This window comes from Momordica charantia, assembly GCF_013281855.1.
Source record: "Momordica charantia cultivar OHB3-1 chromosome 4 unlocalized genomic scaffold, Mcharantia_2.0 BLBB01000004.1, whole genome shotgun sequence".
NCBI lineage: Eukaryota > Viridiplantae > Streptophyta > Magnoliopsida > Cucurbitales > Cucurbitaceae > Momordica > Momordica charantia.
The window spans coordinates 8,987,667-9,009,257 of record NW_028275162.1 but is presented as its reverse complement, the minus strand read 5'-3'; the positions used below and the strand labels follow the sequence as shown (position 1 = coordinate 9,009,257).

The 21,591-nt window shown below is 36.6% G+C and overlaps 1 protein-coding gene and 1 pseudogene across 1 annotated transcript; both read right to left on the bottom strand.

Moving 5' to 3' along the window:
• Positions 1–324: 324 nt before the first annotated feature.
• Positions 325–3,926, bottom strand: LOC148211744 (protein FAR1-RELATED SEQUENCE 5-like; annotated as a pseudogene).
• Positions 3,927–13,132: 9,206 nt separating this feature from the next.
• Positions 13,133–14,914, bottom strand: LOC111024169 (uncharacterized). Its single transcript, XM_022301784.1, has 4 exons — positions 14,699–14,914; positions 13,882–14,124; positions 13,529–13,789; positions 13,133–13,411 (listed from the first exon to the last, which is right to left on the bottom strand). The coding sequence occupies exons 1-4, from the start codon at positions 14,912–14,914 to the stop codon at positions 13,133–13,135; spliced, it is 999 nt and encodes a 332-aa protein (XP_022157476.1).
• Positions 14,915–21,591: the final 6,677 nt, after the last annotated feature.

The following is a 21,591-nucleotide window of genomic DNA, read 5'->3' as shown; positions in this document are numbered from 1 at the left end:
CGCTTTCAATACTCATTGATAAAGATTCAAACAACTCATCTTGAAATTCTTGAAAATTAGCATGGGTATACTCTATAGATGCTTGTTGGATCATGCCTTCAAACTAACTTGCCAAGAAGGTGTAGTTTGACTAGATTGGAAATCCTTAATAAACTCAAATCGACGAATCCTCTCTAAGACCTTTTCATAACGAAGAATAAATTGAGTAAGAGATGTAGATTTACTTGTCATCTTTCGAAATACACTATTCATGCTCTCACTTTTTTGTATTGACAAAATACCTGCAGAGAAATATTGCTTACTGAAAGCTGGACACCATTTTCTTTATAACCCTAAAAATGTTCTGAGCCATGAACTTTGAGACAAATCAGTCATGGTAATAAGCTGATTCCATACATCTGCAAACTCTTGTTCAGTCTCACAATTGTAAAGACATCTATTGAATAGTATTTTGAAATCACGCATTCTTAGATAATGAGCAAGATGTTTAGGAACATTTTGACCAATTTGCCATAAACAAAGTCGGTGTTGAGTATCGGAAAATACCTTTTCAATTGCATTGGTCATTACTTGACATGGATCTGTAAATATCGTTTTGGGCTGACGACCTTCCATTGCTTGTATAAAAGCTTTAAATAACCAAATAAAAGACTCTATTATCTCATCAAATAAAAAGACAACTAAACAAGATATTTTGCCTATGTTGGTTCACTCCAGTAAAAGGTGCACATATCATGTTGTACTTATTTATTCGATATGTAGAATAAAAAATAGCATCTCCAAAATAACTGTAATCCATCATTGACCTACTATCTACCAAAAAAAAAAATTTGTTAGATGGTTTTCATAATCCACTTGCATTGTATAAAAGAATGATGGATCCTCTACTTGCATTCTCTGGAAGTGATTTATTACACTTTGTGCATCCCCAGCTTCAAGTGTAGTTTTTCTTTTGTCTCGTAAAAAGTTGTTGCAATCAGATTTCAAAAATTCTACATTACAGGCACCACCAGCTTGCTCAACTATATAAGAGAATATATTACTTGGTCTAATCCCAGCATTTTCCATTGTTTCAATTACAATTGTCTGTGCTCCATCTACATGTCTATGAGATCTGAGCATATCTTGATGACTTTCTTTTGCAAGTTCATGATTATGATCACTTTAAAATTGAAAAATAACTCATTCTCATTTTTCAATCATAAATTCTATTTTTACTGAACATCTTATTCTTGTCTAGTCGATTGACCTTTTTTTTACTTTGGAATGATCATTTAGCTTTATGTGACCTTTCGAACAAACAAATGACCTCTTCCTTATAGTTCCATCTACCAATCGTCGGTACTGGTTTTTTCGCACACTAAAACCAGTTGTTTTTGCATATTCATTATAAAACTTGAATGCTTCATCTTCACTTGAAAACATCATTCCAATCTTTGGTATATATTCCTCATCAAGCATATAAGTAACGAGTACTGTGTTCTCTATCTCTAATTCGTTTTCTACTTCAATTGAGTTTATGTCAATATCACCTACATTTGTAATTATTAACATATAAAGTAAAAAAGTGCAATTTATATGTTCAATGAGGGGAAAAAACTTACTCATATAAAGTTATTCTGGGCTAGCCATTGATTTATCAACAAAAATTTCAACTAAACCTAAAGTTCAAGAATAATTTTCCTCAGATTAACAACAAAAAATATATATGTATGTACTTATAATCAAAATTCATAAAAATGATTAAATTAAAAAAGAATTTAAAAAACAAAGAATTAACATAACAGACATAGAGATTTCCAAGATGAATAGATCCAAATATTTTTTCTGCATTAAAAAAAAGAGAGAAATATATAAAATGGTTAGAAATGAATAGAAAAAAAAAGGTAAAAATAGATAGATTCATCATACATACTTCAAACCATGAAAGAACCAATAGATTTTGTTTGAATGGAAGAAAATCTACTAATAAATGGGAGACGTAGATAGAAACGTGGAGTTGTAAAAAGATTCAAATCAGAAAATACAAGATGAAGAAATGAAAGGGAAAAGAAAAAAAAAAGGAAGAGAAAATATTTATCTTGAAAGTAGAAATAATATTAGGTTATTAAAGATAATTTAAGAGGGAGAGACAATATTTTAAAACAAAAAAAAAGGAAGAAGAGGGAATATTATACGTAAATAATTTAAAATCTTGTGGGGCCACTGTGTTTTATACATGAGAGATAATGTATAGGTACTTTGGAATTTAAAATTCTGTGGGGTCCACTTTTTCATATATTTATTTGTATAACAAATAGAGGACACATGACATAAAAGGAATGACAGTAATATGGAAGATTCCATACTACGGGAGGACTAGAAATTTTCTCTAAAAATGGCTAACACGTTGTTAGAGTTGAACGCTAAAATTTAATGTGGATAAATATACCCTCCCATCAAAATAGCTAAAATTATCTTACAATTACTCATGTGGCAAAAATACCTTTGAAACAAATCTTTGCTACACCTAAATATCAGGAAATAAAATAGTGAATCAAAATATTAAAGTTCAAAAATTCAAAAATAAAATTTAGATTTAGAGATCTAGATTCAAAATTTCTAAATTTCTAAAAACGTGAAATCTTTTATATCAATACTTTGAAATATAAAAAATTAACAGGTAAAAGAATATGAAAAATATCTTAACAGAACGTAAAATCAATGCAGAAGAGTGGAAAATGAGAAAAATAATATTGAAACACCAAAAATATTATTTTTAGAATTAAGGATGGGGTAGCTACATTAGAAAAGAGGATAATTAATATCGTGACAATTATGGGAGGAGTAGTTATAGTGGGCGACATGAAACATCTCCTACTTTCCCAATATCATTTTCTTTTAGCTTCATTCTTCTAGTTTCATTCTTCCCCAATCGCATGCCCTAACTCCATTCTTCTAGCTCCCTTCGAATCCACACATCCCACCCATCCACATCTGGCTTATCACGCTGCCTACAAGGGTAAAGCTTTCGGGTAAATAACTCAACGCCTCTAGACCTTGACGAGAACGACTGTCTACAAGGTACGTACTCCAAGCTAGCGACTGATTCGAAAGTTCCCCCTTTCTTCTTCCAAATTTTTCGACTACATGTCTGTGATTCTTCCCTGAAAATCTGCTTTGATGATACATTTCGGTATGTACTTCCTTGAATGTTATTTTAAATAAATAACATTTAAATAATATACTGTTAGTTTTTTAATCCATAACAAACTTCCTATTTTGAGGGGATTTTATTGGACACAAATGATTTTATGTAGGACCCATGATCGCTTGGGGGGAGACTTGTGATTTTAATACAATTGCATAAAGAGTCTTCTTCAATTCTTTCTTATTTTGAATAACACAAAATTCTTCCAACGAGAAATTTGAGGGAGTATAGTCAAAATCAATAGGGTCCATAAAGATAAATTTCTTCCTCATGAGGTAAACTACGTTCTGAGTGACGTCCGTACTTCTGCTGCCCTCGTAGATGGTGTTATATACGGGGTCAATATCCACAACTATGTAGTAGTCAAAATCAATAGAGAGCACAGTCAAAATCAATAGAGTCCATGAATATAAATTTCTTCCCCATGAGGTAAACTATGTTATGAGTGATGTTCGTACTTCTGCTGCCCCCGTAAATGATGTTATATACGGGTCAATATCCACAATTATGCAATAGTCAAAATCAATAGGGAGCACAATCAAAATCAATAGAGTTCATGAAGATAAATTTCTTCCCCATGAGGTAAACTACGTTCTGAGTGACGTCCGTACTTCTGCTGCCCCCGTAGATGGTTCTATATGGGGTCAATATCCACAACTATACAGCAGTCACTGCACATGACATCCGACAAAAGGGATATGGCCCACACCACATCCCTGTCTACTGATAGCCCCATAATTCTTAACTTGCTGGCACCATTTCTGAACAATGAAAGTCACGTAATTTTATTTGCTTTTGAAAAATGAAGATCTCTAGAGATGCATGCAATGAGTTGTTGTAGGCTGGAATTGAATGGACTTGAAACGTGCCTACACTACAAGAAAATTAAGTATTTTCAAAGGTCACAACCTTTGAAAAAGTATAAAATAAACCTTCGATAAATCTTTTTTCGAAGGTTTACTCAACCTTAAAAAACTGTTGAAATAGGTCTCGTCGAAATAAATTTTTCAAAAGTTTTGTTAACCTTCAAAAATTCATATTTTTCAAAGGTTCAATTAGCCTTCAAAAATTCATATTTTTCAAAAGTTATAAGCCTTCGATAATTGTTAAATTAGTTGTCAATAATTAGTTAGTTTCAATTACCTTTTTCGAAGGTTTTCATTATTTTCCAAAGATCATAATCTTTTCCTCAACCATTGTTAAACCTTCAAAAAAAAAGGTAGAATAATAGAATTTGAAATTAATATTAATTTAATATTATCTGTTTAGAAAAATTAAGTTACTTTTCCTAGTTAAAATTTATAATTCCAAAACTATATTCAACATAAGCAAAATATTATTTACTATGACCAATAGTTATGGCAAAAACGATCAATAAGTAATCACAGTATTTCTAAATCTAATTCAAATAATACTAATACTTCAAATTCCTAAAAAAAAAATATAACCCCTACTTTAGGAATCTTTTTGCATCATCTCATTGCTTGAAATCAATGCTCAAAACAATTTTCTAATCCAATAATTTGATCTTTGAGGCCTTGTACCCCAACTTTTCTTTGCTGTCCAGATTCTTGAAGGCGTTGTTCTGACTGGTTAAACCGTCGTGCAAGATCACGAACTTTGGAAGATGATCAATTCCTTTATATAAATATATTAATTTTAAAGAAAAGACAAGTGAGATATTCAAATCCTAATTTTCTACACAATTTTCTAATTTGACACTTTTAAATGGTACAATCATCTTACCCGTTTTGAACTTAAAAGATTTTCCAATTTAATTTAGTTATAAATTTTGAGATTGCTAATTCATAAATTATTTTTACTAAATTTTAAGTGAAGTCCCCCTCGACGAAAATTCTGGATCCGCCACTGCCTATGATCATTTGGTTTGTTAGGCGATGTCAACAAATTATTAGAAAATATAAAATTAGGAGGTGGGGACATATATCAAATTGGATTTGGAAAAAATGTTAGTCAGCTCAATTTCCCATGGACAATGAATGATGATCATTTAACTTGTTTCATGATGTCAATAAATGGTTAGAAAACATAAGTTTTAGAGACGAAGATATATATGAAAGTGGGCTATGGGAAAGGTGATCCAATCAAAAAACTCATTTATCATCTAGCCTGAAGCGGCTACTTGTCCGTCAGAATACACAAGACGGGCCGTTTTAGGTTCGTCAATGGAGAAGGGAGCTGGGTCGCTCATCAATTAGCTTAGTTGGCTATGGTTTAAGTTCAAGGGGTTATCAGATCTGGGTTGAATACTGCACCAGAGTGTTCTACTGTGGATTAAGCATAGTTTTCACAAACGTAGATCATTTGTGTTCGTCAACTGAGTAACGGGTGAGTCAATTCGAATCGGTTCGGTTTGATTTGGTTTGATGGATCCCAATAATCATTAGAATCGAACCGATGGATTATCATTCAGTTTCACCCCAATCCAATTGGGGAAATTGACTTAAATGGCCCACTAAAAAAACATTTTGCTCAAATAACCCCCAACTGAAAAATTGTTTTCAATAGTCCACCATATTAAAATAATGAATTCAAAAAATGTTGAAATTACGTTTATGCCCTCAATTAAAAAACAACCGTTGAACGCTTTTCGTTTCCCTCTCTTCATCTTTCTCGTGCGTTTAAACTTCTTCCCCTTATTCCTCTCTCCATCTTTCTCCCTCGAACCGCTCAAGTTCTTCAAGTCCCTTCTTCTTCCTTCTTCCTCTCTTCATCTTTCTGGTTCGTGTGATTCTTCCTCTTCATTTCGCCCGTTTTTCTATTATCGTGCGTGCTATTCAACGCCTCGCGGATTGTTCAACGTCTTCGTCTGCGCCTCGCCCGCGAAACCAAGGTTAGGATCTCACTAAACCTACACTTAATCGCCCTAGGTCATGTTTAATTTTGTTGTGGGGTTATTGTTTGACGTTGTGGGTTTAGGGTTTTAGTTTGAACATTTATGTGAAAGATTTATGGTTTTCGGGCGATTTAGGTAGAAATTGTCGTGTGTTTTGAGAAATTTTTGAATTGGGTTTCACTGTCAATGCGATTTCGAGCGGGATTGATTAGGTTTTTGAAAGTATTTAGGATTTGTTGGAAATTACGGGCAATTTGGGGATCTGGGGTTAATTTCTCGTTGACATTTCTCGGGGTATCCCGAGAGAGATTGAAACGAGAAAAGGAGCTTCGAAGCATTTCGATCGAGGTACCCTGAGAAATGAAGGCTGTGGTGCTTTGCATCTGTTAAATTTCTCGGGGTTCTCTCGGGCGAGATGCAAACGAGAAAAGAATATGAGGCATCTCGTTCGAGGTACCCCGAGAAATTCAAATGATGTGGTGTTTTCCGCCTGTTAAATTTCTCGGGGTTCTCTCGGGCGAGATGTGAACGAGAAAAGGATCTGAGGCATCTCGTTCGAGGTACCCCGAGAAATTCAGATGTGGTGTATTGTTTCTGTTAAATTTCTCGGGGTTCTCTCGGGCGAAGATAACCCGAGAAATTCTACAGCTTCAAATTTCTCTCGGCTGCTTTCTCGTTTTATCTCGCGCATTAAGTGTGATATGTTATTTCTCGGTGGTATCTCGCCCTGGATTGGCACGAGAAATTGAACATAAATTACGCTCGAGATACAACAAGAAATCCTTCGAGAGAAATATGTAGCTGTGAAATTTCTCGGGGCAAGATCTCGACCGAGAATTCCCCAAGAATTTTAACAGAACATTGCCTGACCTTTTTTTTCCTTTGTTATTTTAAATTTATTGCATATGTTTGTATGACTATGATATTGAATTGTGTTTTTACTTATATTCAGGTTTAAAGATTGGAATTGAGACCGAAAATTGACCCTGCAATCTATGCATATGCAAACGTGACTTGTCTATCGCATCTAGCGAAGACAGTGACTGATATTAAGGGAAAATTGACCCCCAGACAACTAGCCACGTTTAGGAAAACCATCTTCGGTCATCTGCTGGATGTGGACCTCGTTTTTATTAGGTCGTTGGTACACAATATCTTACTTAGAGAGGTTGAAGATAGTACGCCGGACACTATTAGTTCAACCTGTTTGGGAGGAAGGTGTCGTTCGGACGGAGGGAGTTTGACCTTATTAGTGGCCTACAGTATGACAGGAATCCAGTTAGGAAAGATACACATGTTCATAGACTTAGGGCCCTGTACTTTAACGATAGGTCAGACCTTATCTTGAGTGATTTAGAAAACATATACGAAGCTGCCTAGTTTCAGGATGACTTCGATGCGGTTAAGGTATCCATTGTTTACATGGTCGAACTGGTCTTGCTAGGGCGAGAGAGAATTGTGAAGTTTGACCAAATGCTATTAGGAATAGTGGATAATTGGGAGGTCTGTTGCAACCACGACTGGGCGTCCCTATCGTTCGAGAAGACGATAGGTAGTCTTCATTGTGTCCCGGCCAAGATGGCAAAGGATGGAGGGTTGAGGGAATCATATAGCCTGTATGGTTTCCCCTGGGTGTTCCAGGTATGGACATAAATACATTTCTAATATTCTGGATCGTTGTTATCGATTATGGTTTATAATGCGAATCTCTTTTTTATACAGGTATGGGCGTACGAGGTTATATCTTCCATATCTGGCCGGGTTGCAAATAAAGTTTTCGAGGATGCAGTGTCACGTATCCTCCGGTGGAGGTGTGACCATTCGACTGCATGGCATGTGCTCGACCGGGAGATTTTTCGATCTACAACGGTAAGTTTGAGTTGATTGTTTGTTGCATTGCAAATTAATTCTTATATTTACCTCGAGGCTACCTTACTATTGACTCAGGGAAGAACGTGAAGATTAGAGGTGAGTGATGCTGAAACGAACTTCATGAGGCGAGCCTTCGAACCACCTGAAGCAGATGATGATGACGCCATGAATGTTGATGCTGGTCAATCGACTGTACGTGAGGGCGCAGAGGATCCTGTTGGGGGCTGAGGCGATGATGCTCGACCACCATCGGGTGTATGGGAGGGCACACAGGATCCTGATGTGGGCCAAGGTGATGATGCTAGACCATCAGTTGAGCGTGAGGGACGATCGGATGGTGCGGACATTGGAGATTCTAAAGGTCAAAATAACATTCGCACATCTAGCGTACACTTGAGGAAGGTTGAGAAGCGTTTAAAGAAGCTGGACAAGTGTATGGGCGAGCATATGTGTGGCATCGAGGCTGAATTGAAAGCAATCAGAAAGTATTTGAGGCGAATTGCTAAGGTACGCAAATTTGGACAATGGTCATTTGTTATGACTTGTATTTTTGGTTTTTTATTTCTACTTGTTATTAACGTGTCGCTGAATATGTAGGGCTTACCTGTTGACGCGGACGATATGAGGAAACGAAAAGGTACCAACCCGGGTGGTGGTGCTGGCCCGATAGATGGTGATGAGCTGGGAGATGGTACCGACCCGAGGGATCGTGGTGAGCCGAGGGATGGTATTGGGCCGAGAGAGAGTATCGAGGCAGATGCTGGTACTGGGCCGGATGCCGGTACTGGACCGGGAGATAGTACCGAGCTGGATGCCGGTACTGGGCAGTTGATTGTACCGCATCAGATGTTGGTGCTAGAGATGAGTCTGGAGATGTGGGCGACGGTGGTGATTACATGGGGGTTGATACAGTAAAGGTATGTACTATATACGTCGCGAGTTTGAACATTTAACTAAGTTTTATTGAATTCTCCTGATTTGATAATGTAGGTACATGGTGAGGGGGTCGTTGTTGTTGATATTGAAGAACTTCCCCCGCCTCACGATCGGGTCATTCTCGGAGCTGACTTAGAAGGACGTCATACACCTCAACACTCGGTATGAATGGTTAGGTGATTTATGCGTATTCATTTTCCACTAGATTTATTAATAATTTTTTATTTTTCCCAACAACACGAATCTGCCAAGGAGAACGTCGAAGAACGTGTCAAATCAACACCGGTGGACCACATTATTATTGATTCGCAATTAACCGATTCCTCAACAGACAAGGTACGTAGTTGGTTTCCATTGTCGTCATACATAACAAATATTTGTTATTCTAATAATACCGCTTTAGGAACATTGCATGGACGATTTCAAGGATTCTGACATGGAGGAAACGAGGGAGGTTAAATCACAAACGGCTGCGGATGTGTCTGGCAAATCACATGTGGATGCAGACGAGGTTTATGTGCTATCACAGCCAGTTGCGCCACCGAAGCCGCGACCTGGCTCTCGGAAGAGGAAGACACCGTGGAAGTTCCGTGGATCATTCGTGGTCATGGAGGACGGGAGGAAGAAGAAGGCTATCAGGTATGATCCACTATTACGAATCCCCCTTGAGCAGGTCACCAAGTTCCACAATTGGATGAATAGCCCTACGACAAATCATGCGAAAAGGAAATCGTGCTACGGTAAGAAGGGCAAGACGTGGTCTCGTGACCTTTTAACGTCGGACAAGTGGCTGACCAGCGACGTACGGGATCGAAACTATACTATCAATTTATTCTGTTATTAGCATGTGTGTAACAATATCGATACGCACAGGTAATCAATTCGTTGGTCATGTTCACGTGGAACAAGCTGGAGCAGCGTCCGGACTTATGCTCTAGGAGGTTCACGACTGGTGACATAGTGCTTGCAGTATGCTTTTATGTAGTATTACAAGTTTTGCATAGTATTATAAATTTTGACCATGATTTTATCATTTTCTATTGTCAACTGTAGAACTTCTTCCGCCGTACTGATTGGTATATACCAGAGATTAATCGCCCCCAATGTCGTTCTTGTCGGGTATGTTACTCTAAACTCGTAGTTTGTATTTTATGTAAAAACAAAAATGTATATTCAATAAAGTTTTATTCAATAAATTTGTTGTTGAATTCATAGCATTGCATTGTCCAAAATCCAATAAACTAAACATTCAAGGTTATTATCATGTAATCGGGACAGTATATATTGGGTATATATTTGATATACACCTGATATACGAGGTATATATTTGATATGCCCCTGATATATGAATGGATAATGTCTCGTGAATAACCTAAAGGGTCTATAGTATATGGATAAGGCTGGGTACTTTATCCTGGCAACACTATGGATACGGCTCACACTATAAAGGTTATAGACGACTCGATCTAGGTCTTTCGTGTGGACACATGCGAGTGGGGATATCCTATACAATGAGTTTGTATAAGATCGGATCGCGAAATAGTCAATCTTTAGATGTAATACCGTTAACTAATAGATTGCTATTTCTTAGTATGACCAGGCAACTCATTCTCAATCCTGAGTGAGTCATGGACTCCTGCCCGTGAGGGCTCGTCCTTTGATCTGTATGGGTGAGAGTGGCCCGAGTCGCCGACTCGACATTCCTACCATTTTGGGGACGAGACCGAGTGGGGAGCTAGGAACATAACTTCACAAGATGGAATTCACTCATCCCCGACTTTAGGGGAGTAGATGAGTGTTCTCTTAATTACTGACTCCGGGACTTGAACAAGGGGCCCTACCCTCTCACTGGCCCGAGAGGGACTTCTGGTTCTTGGTCGAACCATAACCGTGTTGTTCATTAGAGGAGCAGTGGTATTTAAGGAGCAAGATGTAACTCAATGGTAAAACGGTAATTTGACTCAACTTGAGTTACGAGTACTCCTGAAGGATTGACTTGTCATTAATGGTTATATATCCATGGACACGAAAACATTCTGCAGTGAGAAGAGTGCAGCTGCGAGTCTTTAGTGGAGTGACCCGTAGTTAACGAATGTTGATTAACTCGGTCAATGAGTTTGACCGATTAATCTCGTATCGTTGGAGCTTCTGATTTGTAAGTTCATTAGGTTCCCTTGCTAGCTCGTAACGGGTAAAACGAGAATCAAGGTTTTGGAAGAATTTGAACTGTTCAAATTACTCAAGGGAATACATGTATATTGATACATTATAATATATAGTTAATTCTAAATTAAAACTATATATTATGAGAGAAATTATTTGAATGAGATTCAAATAAAATTAATATGAATAAGATTCATATTAAAACTATAGGTTAAAAAATAATGACATAAGATGTACATTACAACTATAGGTTATATGAGAGAAATGCTTTAGAATATGATTCTAATTTTGTAATAAATAATTAAATGTTAATTATTTATTTGATTTATATATATATATATGTTAATTAATTATTAATTGGATTAATAATTAATAATTATTTATTAATTAATATGATTAATTAATAAATTATATATATATATATATTAATTATTATTAATTAACAATATTATTTTATAATATTATTATTAATAATAAATCACTCTCCTGCAAAAATGCAGGGGAGTGGGAAGTTAATATGATGTGGGGAGTTACCCCACGTCATTTTCTTTTTCTAGTTTGTTGCAGTCTTTTTCTAGTTTGTTGCAGTAGTGTTCTATAACACAAAAAAAAAAAAGAACTCCCAATACTCTCTCAACAAGGCTCTCTCAATTCTCCCTCTCATCCAAACCTGTGCTCCCACAAGCGTGTTCTCGAAAAACAAGAGGATAGCACGGAAGATCGTTTGGTAGTGTTAGGAAATCATTGAAGAAGATTTCTTCAAAGGTAAGGAAAAACAAGTTTTCCCCTGTATTTTCATTTTTGTACAAGTTTTGGTTTTGTTTCTCAAAAATCATGAACGATGGTCCGCTTCCACTCCGGGATTCACATCCCATCAGTTCTAACAACAATGTCAGCCGAATATTATTGGGATAGTCGATATAAAATGGTCATTAGCTACGTCGACGGCACTCACACAGACAATGGGACAGGTGGCTGGAACTCGACGCTGTATATTTGCCGTACAACATCGGTAGAAATCATTGGATCATGGTTTGCATCGACATGTAGGAGGGTGAGATCATCGTATGAGATTCTATGATGGCAATCACAACACCGGATGCTCTAGAGGAGGAGTTGAAGCAGATGAGCATCATTCTCCCGCCATTGATGTGTAGAGCCGGAATTAGGGTAGTGAGGCCTACCATACCTAATGTACCATGAGTAACTGGGGCTCCACAACAGATTGGTTCAGGTGATTGGGGTATATTTTGGGTTAAAATTTTCGAATACGATGTAACGGGTTCAAATCTTGCGACTCTGACTCAAGAGAGGATTCTATTTTTTAGTGAGAAACTCGCGATTGAAGTTTGGGTAAACATGTGTATTTTTTTATGTATAGTGATTTTATAAACTGAGGCAATAGTTTGTTTATATTTTACATTACAAGTACATCGACAATATCCCGACTCGTGTTAATTATTCAATAAACTAGTACAAAATGAAAACTATTAAAATGAAATAATCTGCACATAGTTTGCGCAAAGAAAAAAAAAACAAAAAAAATCCTGAAACTTGTTCAATGAAACAATCTGCATACAACTTACGCCCAAGAAACCAAAATCTATTAAATTTCTCGGGCGAGTTGTCCTCAATCTCGCCCGAGAACGTTCCATTACTACCCGAGAAATTTTATAGTGTTCGAAATATGCACATGAAATCATTTCACCGATCGAGAAATTGTATGTTTCGCCCGAGAATTACCACAGAACTATAACGTTCACCCTCTCTTTTCTTCCAAAACCTATATGATCCATCCATACATGCACACGGACACATACTTATACATACAACTTCAACACAAATCCAATTTATTTATGTGGAATGGACACATACATATGGATATAAGCCAAGTAAAAAATACACATATAGCTATGCATCTAATTCTCATTCTCAGTCGTTCGCAGTGGTTAACGACAAGTTTTTCTATTGTGACCTTGCATTCCACACCTACCGCATTTGTATATTTGTTGAGGCTCTCTGTTAGAAGGTATTCGTACGGTTTGTCTACATCCTACTCTCGGAACGAACTTTGGAGGCTCGATGGTGAATTCAACAAAGTCATCTGGTAAAACTCAATCCTCCTCATCACCCAAGGGAAATACTGGCTTGGAATAGGCAATAATAAGCGTCTCCAATTTATACTTCGGCAAACGTAATGTGTATATATTTACATTACGATGCATGACCACAGCAACAGCATGTGAGCATGGAATCTGGTAGTAGTCAAACTGCTTGTACGTACAAGTCCTAGTGTTCAGATTGACACGCACTTTACTACTACCGTTGTGTACCTCGTACTCAAAATTGTTGATAGGGTTAACTCCATGCCGTCGGGCCTGCTCCACAGCTTCCTTAAGAATATTTTCAGCATAGTCAGTCAGAATGGTCGATCTGGTGGATGCGTATATCCGCCGCTCATAAAACCATTATTGTAAAAGAGCCCTACAATGTTCTAACAGTGCAGTGACCGGCAATGCCCGTCCATGAACAAGTACGACATTCATGGACTTCGCAATGTTAGTCGTCATTTGGTTGTACGTCAGTCCGGGTTGATATGCACGTGTCCATTTGTCGAATCCGATGTCCTCTAGATACTTCTGAACTTCTGGTAATCCTGCGTGTTGGTTCCAACAATATCTGAACGTAGACTTCTTAAACGCCGTAGCTGCTTGAATGTACAGCCTCTTCACATCCTCGGTCCTAAAATTGAACTTATCGTTCAAGTTCATCTGTACATGATGCATGCATGTAACGTGTTTTACATCGAGGAAGACCACAGCTACTGAGTGATTAATGGTTTGGTGCTGATCTGCACGAAAACCAATCCACTAATGTCCCCAATACAACCCTTGACATGCTCCAAAAACCAAATCCATGAGTTGTCTTTTTCCTTATCCACAATTCCAAATGCTAGTGGATATATCTGATTATTCCCATCGACAGGAGTGACTATAAGTATCACACCTCTATACTTCCCCTTTAGATGTGCACCGTCAATGACAAGCACAAGTCGAATGCAACTTCTGAAGCTTCTTATTGAGCAGCCTAGAGCCATGAATGCATACTGGAAGAATTTATTGTCCCTAGCTTCATGGAAAAAACCGTGCCCGGGTTCATCGATTTCAACGCCTTGCCATACTTACGCAAGAGCGTATAAGACTTCTCCTACGATCCCATCAGTAGGTCCAACGCTCTTTCTCTCGCACGACAAGCCTTTTCATATCAGATGTTTACCCCATAATTTTTTCGCAGGTTATTAACGATATCCTTTGGACGATAATGACGACTTACATCCTCGAGGTTGGATTTTATGATCTAACCCACGACATCACTTCTAGCTAGTCGGTGGTCATGTTTCATCACCTCACGTCTACAACTATGCAACTCATGGAACGTAGAGATAAGGAAAGTATCCAAACCTTTAATCTTACTTGTCACGCAAGTTCCATCTGCATCCATCCTCTGAGCATCCAACCATATACAAGCTCTTATTTCTTCACGCGATATTCGAAATTCAATTTCATCGCAAACACAGATAGTTTGAACTGCAATTCTTCTTTGGATCGGAAAGTACTCCCTACCGCAACGTCCACATTTGACACACCAACTTCATTGTCCTCACCTATCGTAGTGAGTACCTTTAAGCAAGAAGCTTGACCAGTTGCAGACAGTTCATTCGTACTAACTGTGTGCACTTCGGTCAAGAGGTCCAAAGATGGAGCGGCTACATCCTCGAGGTCTACTTCCTGATTGTTCTCAACATCATCATAGTTTTCGAACTCGGTATCGTGGTTCTCACTATCATTATCGAACTCAGTATCATGGTTCTCATCATCCCCACCTTCATACTCCATTTGATTGTCATCATTGTCTTCCCATTAACTGAAATAGTTTGTTTCATCATCGCCTAGGTTACATGATGGACCAGCATCCGGGAGCGAGGAATTCAAAGGAACAAATGGCACAAAATATGGAATGGTTTGCCCTACATGGTGAGGAACTTAATGGAATGCTTCAGTCCTTATAATAGTACAATTCCGTGAAGTGCTTCCACTACCTTGTTTTTCCTTCGGTACAGTAGATACGTACAGTGGGACTTCACAGGGAGGTGGAGGCCCTCTTAAAAAAACCTGAGGCTATGGTCATCAAATATATAATACTGTGGAACCTAATACTGAGGATTGAATAGGTATACACAACGTATCAAGATGTTGAACTGGTCCCGGTAAATTCTTGTAAGCATGAACATGAGACTTATGAGCTCATCGTACGTTATATTATCCTCCACATCTAAGCCTCCCATAATCCAACCTTTGTATGCATATTCAAACTCATTCCACCTACCACCATAACTAACAAATAGACGAGGCATCTTGCATTACCGACGAACAACATAAAAAAAAAGTTAATTCACGAGGGAAATTAAGATAATTGTGAGCGAAATCAAGTTAATAAACAGGCGAATGTACAAGATTTCTCGGGCGAAGACATGTAAAATCTCTGGCGAAAAAAATAAAATTCTCGGGGCGAAAACATGAACATTCTCGAGCGAATACATGTAAATTCTCGGACGTGTTGCTTATTGTAAGAATCTCGGGCGAGATGCCTATTATTTTCGCCCGAGAATGGTTAACAATTAGCCCAAAAATAGTTACGTAAACCAGAACCAGTGAACTGTTTCACCCATATCCACACTACGTTTAAACAAAATATTAAACCTACGGAATAAAAATTATACAAAAGCTAGCCCGAGATTCTAAAAAATAAATATCACCTACCTTGTTAATGTAGAAAAATATCACTTTCAGATGGAAAAGTCAGAGGTAATTTGCTGGTACGTAGTTCATTTTGTTCTCTCAGAGCTGAGTACAAGATAAACTGATGAAAATTAAAGTCGTTCGTGGGAATGTTTGCTGAATATGCGAGTTAGGTGTTTTCCTTAATTGAAAAACTTCAATTTTCGGCCAAGACAGATGCATTTCACGGATGTGAAATTAATGTAGGTTAACAAATTTTCCACAGTTTTTGCTCGAGAAATTTTCGATCTCGTCCGAGAATTCAATTATTTTTGCAGGGTAGTTGCGTACATTTACTTCCATTGACGCGTCAGAAAAAGCACTAATGGGCTATTAGAAACATTTCTTGAGGGGTGGGTCATTTGAGCAAAAAGTTTTTCCTTAAAGGCCATTTGTGTCAATTTCCCATCAAATTGCCCGTCGGATTCACATTTTTTAAAAGATTTGCCTTCTATTTTTCATCGCTTGTCCCTTTCCTTTTTCGCTCCAGCTCTTGGTATCGGACAAGTACCTTTGCTTCTCTCTCTCTCTCTCAAGATTTGAAGCCAGTTGAGGTAAGCTATTTCTTCCACCTTCGCATTCTATGGCGTGTTATGATTCAATTGGCAAGTTACCGTTTATAAATTTCAGGAATTTCGTTTCTAATGTGTTGGATAGTCGTTTAATATGCCATGTAAGAGAATTATATTCAGTGGGTGTGATGCTTTTTGAACGATGCACTGATTAGTGTTCAATGAAATGCTTGAGTGATGCGAGGAAGGCCTTTAGTTGAAGAACTAATATAGCTCCTACGAGTTTAATTTGGTGGGCATGAGTTTCTTGTGTTCTCTTCCAAGGTTGCTTGATTATGTTTTAGGCTTGGAAGGAAAAATATTTATCTATGACGGATTCTCCGTATCCGTGCCTTCAAGGATTATCTCTTCCAGTGTAGAATATTTTTATGTTCATAAGTGCTTGATTTGATCGTTTATACACTATTTAGATTAGTCTTATGTTGATTGCATTCGTAATTTTGCGGAACTGCACATGTGTAAAATTTATTTGTTATGAAATGGAATGGATGACAATAGAATTAGTTCGAGTTATGAAAACAACCAAGAAAACTCTTCTTCATTTCGAGGAAGATGAGGCGGAAGAGGAAGAGGTTTTAGTATAAACCAAGGAAGTGGTCATGGCAATTTCTCTCACATTAAATGTTTTAATTGCAAAAAGTATGGTCACTTTCAAGCAGATTGTTGGGCTCCAAGAAATGAAGATGGAAATCATAATTCCACCATGATGCACAAGGAGGAGAAAAATGATGAAGGAGTTATATTTCTTGCATGTAATGCTCAAGAAAATATTGAAAAGAGCCTACATGGTATATTGATAGTGATTGTAGTAACCACATGACAAGAAATAGAAGTATATTCGTTACTTTGGATGAATCTTTCAAAAGTGAAGTGAAAACTGGTAATGATACCAAATTGCAAGTCAAAGGTCGAGGTGATATTCTCGTTAAGATGAAGAAAGGAACCAAACAAATTGTGGATGTGTTCTATGTTCCGGGTCTGAAGAATAATCTTCTGAATGTTGGTCAATTGCGCCAACAAGGACTCAAAGTTTCATTTGAAGATGGTGTTTGTGGAATCAAAGATTCAAGTGATGTTCTTATTGTCAAGGTGAAAATGACGGGTAATAAAATGTTTCCAATGAAATTTTCATATGGTCAAATTGCTTTTTTTACTATCATATTAAAAGATCCATCTTGGCTTTGGCATTTTCAATATGGTCACTTGAATTTTGGATCATTAGCATATATGTGCAAAAATCATATGGTGAGAGGTATTCAAAATATCAACCATGTGACATATATTTGTGAGGTGTGTATTTTTGCAAAACACCACTAGGATTTGTTTCCAATTGATAAAGCTTGGAGAGCTTCCAAACCTCTTAAACTTATTCATTCTGATTTGTGTGGTCCTATGCGCATAATATCAAACGGAGGTAATTGTTATTTCATAACCTTTATTGATGATTTTAGCATAAAATTGTGGATTTATTTTATGAAAGAGAAAAGTGAAGCATTTAATTGTTTTTAAGGTTTTAAAGCTTCTGTTGAGAATCAAAGTAGCCATAAAATAAAAACGTTGAGATCTTACCGCGGTGGAGAATATATAGTTTTTGATAACTTTTTCAATGATCATGGTATTCATCATCAAAAGACTGTTCGGATAACTCCACAACAGAATGGAGTTACAGAAAGAAAGAATATAACAATTTGGAGATGGCTAGGAGCATGTTGAAAGCCAAAAAGGTAACAGATGAATTTTGGGGAGATGTTGTTGCATGTACTACTTACATCTTGAATCAAGCTCCAACAAATAGTGTTCCAGGTTTGACTCCTTATGAAGCATGGTATGGTGAGAAATCATGTGTTAGTCACTTGAGAAATATTGGGAGTATAGCTTATTCTCATATTCCAAATAAGCTAAGAGGAAAGGTTATCGATTATATAATCTTGTGTCGAGAAAGATTATTATTAGTCGAGATGTGATTTTTAATGAAGAGGAATGTTGGAATTGGGATGATACTTGTGAAGCTAAAAGTCTATTTCATGTTAACGTGGATGAATGTAGAGGTGCTCAAGATTGGAGCAAGTAGGGATTTAGTCAGTTGCATCTTCATCACAATCTTTCGCTAGTGATGAAGAAACCTCACCAGGGAGAATGAGAGATATTCAAGAAATTTATAATGCTACTAGCAGAATTGATGATTTTACTAATTTTGAATTATTTGCCGGTGTTGATACTATAAATCTTGATGAGGCGATAAAGATGAAAAATGGGAAATTGCAATGGATCAAGAAATTTATGCCATAAAAAGAAATGAAACATGGGAGTTGTTGGAGCTTCCTGTAAATAAACAAGCTCTTGGAGTGAAATGGGTGTATAGAACAAAGTTGAAGTCAAATGGTGAAGTTGAAAAATACAAGGCAAGACTTGTTGTAAAAGTTTACAAGCAAAAGTATGTAGTTGATTATGAAGAGATATTTGGTCCTGTGACCAGAATTGAGACCATTCGATTGATTTTGTCTTTGGCTGCTCAAAATGGGTGAAAAGTTTATCAAATAGATGTAAAGTTCGCCTTTTTTAATGGATTATTGAAGAAAGAGATATTTGTTGAACAACATCTAGGTTATGTGAAAAAATGAGAAGAAGAAAAGGTGTACAAACTGAAAAAGGCCTTGAACGAATTAAAGCAAGCTCCACGAGCTTGGTACAATTGCATTGACAATTTCTTTTTTAAGATGGGATTTCGTAGGTATCCATATGAGCATACACTCTGTGTGAAGGAAGATAAAGAACGACAAATTTCTTATTGTTCACTATATATCGAGGACTTGCTTTTCACTGGAAATGATAAATTGATGTGTGATGACTTTAAGAATTCCATGAAAAGGGAATTTGAAATGAGTGATATGAGCCTCATTCATTCCTTTTTTGGGATTGAAGTCAATCAAAAAGATGGAGAGATTGTTATCTCAGAGCAAAAATATGTTGATGATTTGTTGAAAAAGTTTATAATGGAAAGTTTTTCCTTGTAAAACACCTATGGATGCAAATTTGAAATTGAGCAAAGATGATACTGGAGAAGAAGTTGATCTAAGTTTATATCGAAAATTAGTTGGAAGCTTGATGTACTTGACAGCAACGAGACCTGGTATTTTATTTACTGTAAGTATGTTAAGCAGATTCATGACAAGTCTGAAAAGAAGTCATTTGTTACATTCTTATCACCATAAATCTTGGAATTCATTACAAGAAAGTTATGAACTTAATGTTAGTTTGTTTTTGTGATAGTGACTGGGGTGGTAATGTTGATGATCATAAAAGTACATCCGATCATATTTTTAGCACTGGCTCAAGAGTTGTTTCATGGACTTTGAAGAAACAACCCGTTGTTGCTCTTTCTACCACCGAAGCAGAATATATTTCTTTATCTGCAGCTGGATGTCAAGCTTTGTGGCTATGATGGATGTTAAAAGAATTGAACTGTACTCAAAGAATTAAGACTGTCTTATTTTGTGATAATAGTTCAGCCATTGCATTATCAAAAAATTCAGTCTTTCATGGAAGAAGAAAGCATTAGAATCAAGTATCATAAAGATGGAGAAGTGATGAAGCATTGCAAGAATCAAGATCAAGTGACGGATATTTTTACGAAGGTGCTGAACACTACAACAAATTTGACTTTTCATGACGGGCATTGCCCGTCATTAAAGAGTAACAATGAGGGTCACTGACCGACATCTATTCGAGTGTCCTTGTTTCCCTTTCATGACGAACAGTTTTAAGGTTGAGCACTGCCCGTCATGTAAATTCTTTTTCCGTGACGGACATGCTCGTCATGAAAGGATAACCATGACGGGCAACAACCGACATCTTTACGAGTGTCCTTATTTCGTTAATTTTTTTTATGGTAGTTTTTGCCCGTCATTGTATGTGCGTCATTGTTTGTACGGCATCGTATGTTCGTCATCTTTTGTGCGATATTATTTGTACGTCATTGTTTGTCCATCATCATTTGTACATCATTGTTTGGCGGTCATTGTATCTATATCTTATATGTGGGTCCTGGAATGACTATATTTCGTGACAGGCATTAACCGTCATTATTTTGTGAATAAATTAATTAAAAAAATAGTTGGTTGCGCAGACGTGTCTGACCAACTATATATATTTCCATCAAATCTATGGTAATATCTTAATATGCAACTAAAACTTTTAACACATTCATCCATTATAAAACAATATCTATTCTAAAACTTAACTAAAAAACTAACCTTAGACTCAAAACACAAATAATCAAAAGTACAAATTTCAACATAACCACTCAACTTTTAGAATAACTAAAAACTAGCCACCAATATATCTCCCTTCCAACCTATTCTATAAACACTTAACAAAAAACACAAATAATCAAGAGTAAGTACAAATTTCATAATGACCTCTCCACTTTAGAATATAACTCAAAACTAACGAACCAATATATCTTCTTTCAACCTATTCACACAAAAAAATTCTCAATATTATTGAAACTAAAAAACTAATTTCAACGTCATGATCTTCTAAAACATAACTCAAGAACTAACCTTAAACTCACAACACAATTATTTAAGAGTATATCGAACAAGTACAAATTCCAACATGACCTCTCTACTTTAGAATATCTCAACACTAACTTGGAAAGCAATATTATACTATATTCAGCAACAATCAAACACTTTTATATTTGTTAGGAATGTCAAAAGAGATTTTTTTTTTCTAAACAAAATATCCTTTATTGTCTCGTATGGAAAGATTTATCAAAAGGATGTTTTGGAAATAAATAACAACCAGTTTATTACTAAATGTGTTGGGCCCAGAACATACCCACATTTTATCTTGCCTTGGAGTGGGCTGATGTTGGGCTTATAGCAGACTCATATAAATTTGGTGGGTTGATTGGTTTTGGGCCATGCAGAAATGTTTCTTAACATTATTACATTGAAGTTTCTTTACCGTTTGCAATTTATGTTTGTAATAATTTTAATGCAAACGGTTTTATAATCAATTTTTAGGAAGAAACGTTAAAATTTCAAATGCTATATAAACCCATCCCCATTCTCATTTGAGACACACCCAAAAAATTCTTCTCCTCCTACATTCTCTCATTTTTCTTAATCCATTCTCTGTTTTCATATTTTTGTTCTG

Excerpts from the sequence above, each read along its gene's own strand:
- LOC111024169 (XM_022301784.1), bottom strand. The coding sequence starts at position 14,914 with ATGGAGTATGAAGGTGGGGATGATGAGAACCATGATACTGAGTTCGAT. Across the intron at positions 13,790-13,881 it reads TTGGGGACATTAGTGGATTG|ATGAACTTGAACGATAAGTT; the intron begins GTTTTCGTGCAG and ends CATCATGTACAG. Across the intron at positions 13,412-13,528 it reads TTCATGGACGGGCATTGCCG|GAAGCTGTGGAGCAGGCCCG; the intron begins GTCACTGCACTG and ends AATATTCTTAAG.